The 11834-nt window shown below is 33.8% G+C and overlaps 1 protein-coding gene across 1 annotated transcript; it reads right to left on the reverse strand.

The window, feature by feature from the left end:
- Positions 1-27: 27 nt before the first annotated feature.
- On the reverse strand, positions 28-11520 carry LOC127437954 (ranBP-type and C3HC4-type zinc finger-containing protein 1-like). Its single transcript, XM_051693135.1, has 13 exons — positions 11359-11520; positions 10574-10626; positions 9970-10114; positions 9785-9881; positions 7493-7691; positions 5623-5729; positions 5311-5484; positions 5009-5169; positions 4802-4913; positions 4342-4521; positions 4038-4136; positions 3744-3887; positions 28-1369 (listed from the first exon to the last, which is right to left on the reverse strand). The coding sequence occupies exons 2-13, from the start codon at positions 10608-10610 to the stop codon at positions 1289-1291; spliced, it is 1536 nt and encodes a 511-aa protein (XP_051549095.1). The 5' UTR covers positions 10611-10626; positions 11359-11520; the 3' UTR covers positions 28-1288.
- Between the last annotated feature and the right edge of the window lie 314 nt (positions 11521-11834).

Consider the following 11834-nt stretch of genomic DNA (forward strand, 5'->3'; position numbering starts at 1 on the left):
ATAGCTTTATTACATAAAGTCATTTAAAAATGATATACATTAACTCTCCATTCATAAGATATTGTAAACAATTTAAGTGGGACCCTCTTGATGACAGAAAATGTTCTTATTTGTTCTTATTTAACCTATTTTTTCTTGGTTCAATTTATGGATTCAAAACAACAAAAATCCCTTTTACAGACATCAAGGTTTTCTAGAGCCCTGATAACTAATTTCACATCATAGTCATTATTCTGGTAATGCACAAATCTTAGTATATTATCCATAATTTCACAAGTCCCAGAGTGACATTTTGAAGGGAAATTGTAGTGATTGATAAGACTTATTAGTTTAATGCATCTTTCAACAATGTGGTGTATACTTTAAAATAACCTCAGATTTTTTTTTGTTAACACTTTGGCACAGTCAGAAGTCACAGCTAGAGCATTTCCAATTGTTCACGTTCTAGTATATCTCAATCATTTTCAAACCCTGTTCTCCTGATGTCACCCAATTGTATACACTGGTCGGTAATCAGTTTTACCGTTACCCACTCTTGATTTCAATCCACTGGTTACCTGTAGCTGCCCGTATCAATTCAAGGCTTTGACTCTGGCCTTCAGGACAACCAATGGAACCGCACCCTCTTACTTCAATTCACTTCTCCAGGTCTATGCTCCAACTCGCTCTCTGCGGTCTATGAACGAGCGGCGGTTTCATGATCGTTCACTTTCTCTGTTCCTCTGTGGTGTAATGAGCTTCCAGCCTTCACACGATCTGCTGATACCATCTCAACATTTAAGAACCAGCTGAAAACACATCTGTTCCAAGAGCACTTAACCAAACCACCCTAACTATACTTAATATCAAACTTAACTTGCACTTACTGTACACACACACACACACACACACACACACACACAAAAATCTGTCTCTTCTGTGCTAGCACCTATACTACTTCAGCCACCTTGAGAGCTTGGCAGTACAGCACTGTTGATGTTGTTGAACTTTGTATGGCAAATTGCTTGCTACGTTCCTCATTTGTAAGTCGCTTTGGATAAAAGTGTCTGCTCAATGACTAAATGTAAATGTCCTGTTAACTTTACATCCTATCTGGTTCGAAGGTGTAGTCCTCGATTCACAAATACCCTGAACACTCTCGAGAAAGGAATTCCTGATTAATGTGCCAGAGTGATGTAACAAGAGGAAGTGAAGATTTTAAAGCTTCCTAACAATCACAAGCTGTTCAAGAAAGTGTTGTGCTGATGTAGCGCTAGTTTTTGCACGTAGAAGGAGCATCATTAAGCAATCAGTGGCAGTTCTGGCACTGTGGATGGCAGAGGACTCCATTGACTCGACATCTGCAACCACCCGATGTGTCTCCAGCACCCTGACAAAACAAAGTCTAGATTAACCATCGGATATTTGTGTCACTATAATTAGACTAAACAGTATAATATTATCTATAACTTAAAATACAGCACAGAAAAATATGTAATCTATAAATTAATAAATAATACATTTTTATAAATCTATAAAAGTAAATTACAGTATCTGCATACAACTACAACTTTTCTGAATTAATTACTGATCTACTGAATTACTTAAATACTGCTGAACCACTGATTTATTTAAATACTACTGATCCACTGATTTACTTGAATACCACTGAATTACATAAAACTGCTGAATTACTGAACCACTGAAATACTACTGGTTTACATAAATAGTACTGAATTATTGAACTACTGAACCTCTGATTTTCTTAAATAGTACTGAATTACTGGATTATTAAACACTACTGAACCACTGAATTACTTAAAAACAATTGAATTACTGAACTACTGAACCAGTGATTTACAAATACTACTGAATTATTAAACTACCTAAAGACTGAATTTCTTAAATACTACTGAATTACTGAACCACTGATTTACTTAAATACTACTGAATTACTGGATATATTACCGAAGCTTTGATTTTCTTAAAAATTACTGAACCACTGAATTACACAAATACTACTGAATTACTGGATATATTACTGAAGCTTTGATTTTCTTAAAAATTACTGAACCACTGAATTACACAAATACTACTGAATTACTGGATATATTACTGAAGCTTTGATTTTCTTAAAAATTACTGAACCACTGAATTACACAAATACTACTGAATTACTGGATATATTACTGAAGCTTTGATTTTCTTAAAAATTACTGAACCACTGAATTACACAAATACTACTGAATTACTGGATATATTACTGAAGCTTTGATTTTCTTAAACACTACTGAACCACTGAATTACACAAATACTACTGAATTACTGGATATATTACCGAAGCTTTGATTTTCTTAAAAATTACTGAACCACTGAATTACACAAATACTACTGAATTACTGGATATATTACTGAAGCTTTGATTTTCTTAAATACTACTGAACCACTGAATTACACAAATACTACTGAATTACTGGATATATTACCGAAGCTTTGATTTTCTTAAAAATTACTGAACCACTGAATTACACAAATACTACTGAATTACTGGATATATTACTGAAGCTTTGATTTTCTTAAATACTACTGAACCACTGAATTACACAAATACTACTGAATTACTGGATATATTACCGAAGCTTTGATTTTCTTCAAAATTACTGAACCACTGAATTACACAAATACTACTGAATTACTGGATATATTACTGAAGCTTTGATTTTCTTAAATACTACTGAACCACTGAATTACACAAATACTACTGAATTACTGGATATATTACTGAAGCTTTGATTTTCTTAAAAATTACTGAACCAATGAATAACACAAATACTACTGAATTACTGGATATATTACTGAAGCTTTGATTTTCTTAAAAATTACTGAACCACTGAATTACACAAATACTACTGAATTACTGGATATATTACTGAAGCTTTGATTTTCTTAAAAATTACTGAACCACTGAATTACACAAATACTACTGAATTACTGGATATATTACTGAAGCTTTGATTTTCTTAAATACTACTGAACCACTGAATTACACAAATACTACTGAATTACTGGATATATTACCGAAGCTTTGATTTTCTTAAAAATTACTGAACCACTGAATTACACAAATACTACTGAATTACTGGATATATTACTGAAGCTTTGATTTTCTTAAATACTACTGAACCACTGAATTACACAAATACTACTGAATTACTGGATATATTACCGAAGCTTTGATTTTCTTAAATACTACTGAACCACTGAATTACACAAATACTACTGAATTTCTTAAATACTACCAAATTACTACTGAACCACTGAATTATTTAAATACTTTTGAATTACTTAAATACTGAACCACTGATTTACTTGAATACGACTGAATTACTAAACTACTGAACCACTGAATTTCTTAAAATCTACAAACAAACTAATTTACTTAAATACTAATGAATTACTGAACTACTGAACCACTGGATAGTGATCCACTGAATTCCTTAAATACTTATGAACCACTGAATTACTTTCATACTAATAAATTACTACTCAATTAACAGAATTACTATGAATTAACTACTGAACCACTGAATACTGAACAACTGAATTACTTAAATACTACTGAAACACTGAATTATTTAAATACTACCGAATTATTGAACTACTAAACCACTGACATACTTAAATGCAGAACTGCCAAACAAATAAACTACAGAACTACTGAATTACTGAACTGAACTACTGAATCATGTAGATTTATCTCTGACCTTTGGTCCCCATCGAGCCTGTTTGGTCACCCAGCAGATCTCTGTCTTACACATCATACAACAGATCCAGTCACAGCCGTCTTTCTTCTGAACAATCACTTTACATTTGGGACACTCCATTGCCTCGCCATTCTTCAGGAGTTGCTGCAATGGACACAGGTCAGCGGTTAACAAACGTTTTAATGACGACAAATATTAAAACTTAGTGTCTGTGATTTTGTGGGCACTGTTTTGCTCTTGCAATAGATAAAAATAAATTAAAAAAAGCTTTGAATTTATGAATTTCCTGCCCACCTCAAGCATCTCTGTTGTCTGTCGGGCTGCAGCATCATTCTGTGCTCTTACATGAAGGTCATCCTGATATTCTTTGCAGTTCATTCCCTTGTGGATAGCCTTGTTAGGAAAGCAAAATTAATAAGCTTATCAACTTCTAAAAGGAATGAAAAAACGCTTTCTATAGCTTTTGTTGTCAACGTGAAATGTGCATCCAATTTTGGCGCAAATTCGTCACTTAGAAGCTAGCCAAATTTGACATGATCTTATATTCAAAAACCATAAACAAAAATACACAATGTAAAAAAAACAAATCAATGTTTACCTTGCAGAGGAGACAGTTCGTCTCATTGCAATTATTACACGTAAACTCATTCACGTCGTCTTCGAAGATGCACCAGCCGGGACAATCGGCCGTCTTGCAGTGGTAGCTGTTCTCAGCGCAGGATTCTGCGATGCTCAGCCTCAATTCTAGAAACTTATGATACTCATCCTGAGAGAGAAGCTGGCAGAAAATAACAACGTCTGTGATTTCATGTTCTCTGGTATGTTCACCATATTCACTGAGCAGGTAAATCACATTAAGTAAAAGCCTATAGGCTTACTAGTTTTATAATCCCATGCTAATGAAATACTACACAAACTACAGTATAAACAATAGAGTAACATTGGATGTACTTGGAAAAACGGCAGCCACTAAAATTGGAGGATATTTGACTTTTTGGATCACAAATCTATTCCTCAAAATCATCAAGCAAATACATGCAAAACATTTATGATCTTACTGATTTGATTTCTCTGTCTTGAAGTTTGTAGTCACAGGAATACTCCTGATCTACAAAAGGGCATGACACTTCAGCATCTGTACAATTCAGTACAGTTCCTTTGAGACATTCTCTGAACAAGACATGCAAAAGCAGTATTTTAGTGATTTCAATAGTACTTGCTGTTTAAAGTTTTAATATAATGAGTGGTTTTCTATCAAACACTACCTGCAAAAGCTATGCAGACACTCTCTTAGAACAGCACCCTCTCCTGGCATGACGGTGCAAAAGCAGATTGCGCAGTCCAACTCATCCACATTCTCCACCAGGCTGTGGGAATCCGTTTCCAAGAGTTCTTGGAAATTCCTCTTCTGTTCTTCCAGAAGAGTCTACACCAATGCAAGGAGACAAATACATGTGTTATACTTCTGTATTATTTTACTTCTGTATTAGACTCGGTGCATCTCTGGGTTTCGGTGGGTTTTCAAATTTGTTACAAAAAAACAGATCGCTTTAGTCGCTCAGCTAACCTGCTGGTACTGCATACTAGCGAGTTCCTCCTGTTGAAGTCTTCTGCTTTCTTCCTCATCTGGCTGGTACAGATCTGGTACTTTGTAATTCTCAGGTCTCGCTGTGCTGCACATCTCACATCCAGGACGTGTCGGTTTATTCAGGAACGTGCACTCCGGACATGACCAACGAGGCTAAAATAAAACAAATATATATTTTATTAGAATTATTAGCATTCGGTTTCATCTGTAGTATTTGATCCTGGTTGCTGACAGACAGAGAGTAAAATAAATAGGCAAAATCAGAAGAAACAACATTATAGTACATTTTACCTGAGGTTTGGGAGAAAGAGGAGGATGAGGAAGATCATTTCCTCTGGCAACCAGAACCGGAGAGCATGGGGCTGGACACTCTATGACATCCATGTTCTCAATTATACCTTCAGAAATAAGTGAACAGATTTTTGCAATTGTTTTACAATGTAAACACACTCTAGACGGTTTTGCCGCATCTAGCTGTTTTTTCATCATCTTGCGCATGCCCGCCACACTTTTTTGCCACTATGTCAAGTTAAAAGAACTTCAACTTTTAAAAATGTGTCCTGAGACACCTGCATTATGTCCCATTTGTTGCACTGCAGCTAGCTTTTCTCCCCAATTTGGAATACCCAATTCCCAATGCGCTCTAAGTCCTCGTGGTGGCGTAGTGACTTGCCTCAATCCGGGTGGTGGAGGACGAATCTCAGTTGCCTCCACATCTGAGACTGTCAATCCGCGCATCTTATCACATGGCTTGTTGAGCGCGTTACCGCGGAGACATAGCACGTGTGGAGGCTTCACACTATTCTCTGCCGCATCCACGCACAACTTACCATGCGCCCCACCGATAGCAAACCAAATTATAGCAACCATGAAGAGGTTAACCCATATGACTCTACCCTCCCTAGCAACCGGGCCAATTTGGTTGCTTAGGAGACCTGGCTGGAGTCACTCAGCACGCCCTGAATTCGAACTCGAGACTCCAGGTGTGGTAATCAGCATCAATACTCGCTGAGCTACCCAGGCCCCCGCAGCTAGACGTTTTAACAAATAACAAGTTTTTTTGTGTCCATCTTTTTCTATATAAACATGCACTAGATAGACATCTTTGATTGTTCTGGTGCGTCATAATGTTTTGTCATCGTCTTATGAAGGAGTGCCGCATTTTTTTAGATGCTGTATCGAGTTAAAAGAACTTCAACTTTAAAAACGTGTCCTGGAACACCTGCATTATGTCCCATTTGTTTCACTGCAGCTAGTTTTTTAACACAAATAACATGTTTTTTTATGTCCATGTGCTGTTTTTCAATCGTTTTAATTGTAAACATGCACTAGACGGACGTCTTTGACCGTAGTGGTGCATCTCACTGTTTTGTCATCGTCTCACGAAGTACTGCCACGTTTTTTAGATGCGTGTCAAGTTAAAAGAACTTCAACTTTTAAAAACGCATCTCAAGACACCTGCATTCTGTTACATTCGTTGCACTGCATCTAGCTTTTTAATACTAAAAACATGTTTTTGCATCCATCTACATTGTTTTTCAATGTAAACACATTCTAGACAGACGTCTTTGACCATTGCGCCACAACTAGCTGTTTTTTCATTGTCTTGCCAGAAATGTCATGTATTTTAGACGCCGTATCAAGTTAAAAAGAACTTAACATTTTAAAAACACATCTTGTGAGACCTACATTCTGTCCCATTTTTTGTGCTGCATCTAGCTTTTTAACACGAAAAACATGTTTTTGACCGTTGTGCCACGTCTTGCCGTTTTCTTTACGAAAACGTCAATCCCATAATGCATTGCAACGAGTAAAATAAAGGAATCCATGATGGCAGACAAATCGATTATAAATATACTTGTTTATGATTTAATACTAAAAAGTATTGATAAAAATAGTTCCGTTAGCTTAGCAACATGCTAATGTCAAATGTTAAAGTCGAATCTCCAGCGCACTTCACATGAGGAGTGCTATTTGTGTAGCACTTAGAGTTGCTGCCAATGTAGAGCGCACTAAATGTGACACTTCTGAGGTTTCATATCAGTTAGTGTGCTGCCTTAGAAGGTAGCTGCCTACGTAGACAGCAGACTAGGTTTAGAAACCAAAGCTAATGTACCTCAATACATATGTACAGACTACAGAGTGAAGAGTGGTGTGTTACCATCCATTCGTTTATCCTCTTTCTCTTTTCTTTCCTGCTCACGACTCAGATGGGCGGCCCGGGCCGTAAGGATGAACAAAAAGGCAGAGTCGTCATGTTTTCTGATCCCATAATAGAACAGAGTCTCTTTTTCCTGGGCGAGACGCTTCCCGATCACCCAACGTTGGACGGCCGGGTGGAATCCGTAGTCTTGATTGATCTAAGAGACAAATAACGAATTACAATGACTACTGGGTTGCAATGTTAACAAAACATATCTTCATTATTTCACAAAGCGAAGGTAAAAAATAAAATACAAAATTTATTCACATAAATAATACAATTCATATCCATAAATCCAATCAATAACATTCCAAAAATAAAAGTGATCGAATAAATTATTCATATCAATTTTCAAAATGCATTATCCAAAAATCAATCAAATAAATTGCTTTTACTAAAGTGGCTATAAAAGAGGTAGACGACAAGTTTTTTTCTGTAATTCTGAGAGATCTGTAACACTTTACAACATGGTTGTATTTGTTAACATTAGTTAACATGAACTAACAATGAACAAAACTTTTACAGCACTTAATAATATTGGTAAATGTTAATTTCAACATATACAAATAATTTTTACTGGAATGTTGGATATGTTAACGTTAGTTCATGAACTATAAACTAACAATGAACAACTATATTTTCATAAATGAACATTAAACAGTATTTATAAATGTTATAAATAGTTAGTTTAGTTCTTGATACATATTGTATTTACAAATGTTAACAACCAGAACTTTACTGTAAAGTGTTACCCAGAGATCAATGTATTCTTTATAGGGCTGAAAATGCTATAAAATTTTACGTTCTCAGCCCAATGTGTCCAGAATTTTTTGTTTACATTTTTAAAGAGAATTTTCATTTTAATGCATCAGTTACTTTAATAAGATAAACAAAAACAAATTATTTATACAATTTTAAATTTTCTGCTAAATGTGTCCAGAATTTTTTGTTAAAATTTTTATAAAGAATTTTCATTTTAATGCATCACTGTTACTTTAATGAGATAGAAAAAATATTTACATTTTCTGCTAAATGTGTCCGGAATTTTAATGCATTACTGTTACTTTAATAAGATAAAAAAATATTTACAAAATTTTACATTTTCTGCTAAAGGTGTCCAGAATTTTTGAGTAAAATTTTTATAAAGAATTTTCATTTTAATGCATTACTAGTATTTTAATAAGATAATATATATATATATATATATGTTTTCTGCTAAATGTGTCCAGAATTTTTAGTTTAAATTTTAAAGAAAAACTGTTACTTTAATAAGATTAAAATAATAATAACAATAACAATAATAATAATAATAATAATAATAATAATAATAATAATAATAATATATATACATATAATAAAAAATACATTTTCTTCTAAATGTGTCTAGAATTTCTGGTTTAAATTTTAACTAAGAATTTTCATTTTAATGCATCATTATTACTTTAATAAGATAAACAAAAACAAATTATTTATACAATTTTACATTTTATGCTAAATGTGTCTAGAATTTTCATTTTAGTGCATTACTATTATTTTAATAAGATCAAAAAAACAAATTATTTATACAATTTTAAATTTTCTCCTCAGCGTGTCCTGAGTTTTTTGTTTAAATTTTAACAAATCATTTTCATTTTGATGCATAGGCATCATTTTGGGGTGGAACGGTTGGGACGTGTCCCTACCAATTTTTGCCTTTGCCAGTTTTTCCTCCAACACTTTTTGAAATGGCTTTCGTCAGGTAAGTGTCTAATGCAGAAGAAAAATCTCCAGTTCTTGAGCAGAAGTTTCCATTTCATTCTTGTGTGTTTTAAAGTGCAGATCCAGCGCTGAAGTTTGCTCGAGTTTCCAGTTAAACGCAAACAGATTTGTACAGATGCAATCTTTGTTTATTCAATTAAAAAGTTGTATTAGGGCGGATTCGAATCTGGAGCTCCTTGTAATAGAGGTGAAAACTTTATCATGAAGCCAAGCGGTCATTGTAGCTAAAGCTTAATTATCCACTGACGAACAAAACCCCAGAGCTAACAGATCAAGTTAATTATCAAATAATTATGTGTAATATTTATTGGAGCACTTGAATTGGCTATCAAGAATGACTCTTTATCAAAACAGTAAAGATTATTTGACATTATCTGCACATAACCTAATTAATTTTCATGAGTTTCACCACCAAACTGTCCCCACCACCTTTTAAAACAAAGTGACGCCTATGATTTCTTTAAGATAAGCAAATAGGAATCATCTATTTACCTTTTCTTTCAACTCTGATATAGTCATGTAAACAGGTACCATTATTGTTATTGGGCTGTAGGCATCTGACATGATGTCCGCCACCCCTACTCTCAGCCTGCAATCAGAGTGTAAGTAAAACGATTATCAGGTTATGGATCCTCAACAAGTGTTTCTCGACACATGGAACCAGTCTGGCAGCATACCTGATGGTGTCTTGCGAGTACACTTCTGGACTTATTTTAACACACACAGGGAGTTTCAGATCCAAAAGTCGATCCAGGCATTTGCTTGCCTCCTCTTTATCTCTCGAATTGATTGCTTCACTCAGCAGTCGAGCTGCGTCCTCCGCTGAGACAACAAATATGTGATGTTGATACACACATTGCAATGTGAGAATGTCTTTTGCAATGTACCCTGACAGCACACGTATCACCCAGACGTCTATTTGATGTGTTTGTTTACATCTGGAAGACATTTTTTTTCCAGGTTTGCTCATCTGCAATGCGTCTATAAGATATTTCTGGGATGTTAATAAGACATTCAGCAGATGTCTTTGAGACGTTTAGGATGTAGTATGTTTGTAAATCTGATCTTTATAAGATGTTTAGCAGATGTTAATTAGATTGTGATGCTTTCCAGATGAAACGCTGGGTTGATGCATTACATAGTTTATTTTGTAACACTGACAACAGAAATCATTTACAAGAACCGCTGCAGAAAACAAAAGGACTGCTTTATCAAAACAATAAACTTTCTGTCTATAAAAGGGAAATAGACATTATTTTCTTTCAACCAATAAACACTCACCTTCTGTTATATTGCTAGATGCATCAAGGGAAGCCATAATTTGATCCTGAAAACTTGTAAAAGAATGCACAAGTTTAGGCAGCAATATTGTTTATATTATATTATATTATATCCATTCAGTTGTGTTTAAAATATCCTTTTATGTGCACAAGAAAAAAAAAATTTTCATTATTTTTAAGATTTACGCAAATCAATTTCATAACAAAAATGTTTTAACAAAATTACATTATTTAAAAAATATTTAGGATTTTTTGTAATTTTCGAATTGATGGAATTTTGTCACACTCAAAAAAATAAAACTTAATAAAACTTAAACGTATTCAAGTTTTATTTATTTAATTTAGTTAAAGATTACTCTTTCAATTTTTATACAATTGTTATAAAAATTAAACTGTGTAAATCTTAAAAATAGGCTAAAATATTATTATTTTTAATGTGTGTTAAATAGCATTAATTATGAATAATAGTTCATACTCTTGCAAAAATGCACAGATGGTGATACCATGGTATTTTTAAATACCAAGGTAAAAATTATAACCATATTCATGTAAGCTACGATGTTATTATCATAAAACATGTTTCTGTACTTTTCCGAGAGTGCTTCATATTTAAACATATCTATAAATCAGTGAACATAAATAGGCTACAAATCATTTTGCAAACATTGTAGGTATAAAAACGTGTATTTTGAATAATTTTCGCTGTATGTAAACAAAAAAACCTACTTTAAACAGCTAAACAAACAGACATAGTGACAGTGAAGAACACCAAATATATAAACTTACCACAGGAAAACAGGAGTTTATTACACACTTTCTCTGTGTTTCTGTCTTTTTCTCTCCGTCTTTTAACTGGTCACTGCTGAGTGAAACGTCTGTTTTCTTCTCAAGCTGAAGGAACTGTAAATAAATGAAAAGTGAAAGAAGAGCAGCTTCAGGAAGTCCCGTGTTAATCCGGCAGAGAAGTTATTACGCAACTCTTCGTCCAACAGGCTGCCTTTGGACCTTTTAAAGAAACTGGTCTCAGAACAGTTTGAAAGGCAGTTTATTTTCATCCTACCTACCTTCCGACACGGAAGAGACACACATGATCTTTCTCTGTAGTTCAGTTCTTTTGTTTGATGTAGGGCATTATATATATATATATATCATGTGTAATGCAATAATAATAATGACGATAATAATAAACATTATAATAACAATTATTATAATCATGATCGAATGAATGAATGAATTAATAAATACTATATTGTTGTTTTTAT

Source organism: Myxocyprinus asiaticus, chromosome 49 (assembly GCF_019703515.2).
Source record: "Myxocyprinus asiaticus isolate MX2 ecotype Aquarium Trade chromosome 49, UBuf_Myxa_2, whole genome shotgun sequence".
Lineage (NCBI taxonomy): Eukaryota > Metazoa > Chordata > Actinopteri > Cypriniformes > Catostomidae > Myxocyprinus > Myxocyprinus asiaticus.

Excerpts from the sequence above, each read along its gene's own strand:
- LOC127437954 (XM_051693135.1), bottom strand. The coding sequence starts at position 10,610 with ATGGCTTCCCTTGATGCATCTAGCAATATAACAGAAG. Across the intron at positions 5,730-7,492 it reads AGAGGATAAACGAATGGATG|GTATAATTGAGAACATGGAT; the intron begins GTAACACACCAC and ends TTATTTCTGAAG. Across the intron at positions 5,170-5,310 it reads CTAGTATGCAGTACCAGCAG|ACTCTTCTGGAAGAACAGAA; the intron begins GTTAGCTGAGCG and ends GCATTGGTGTAG.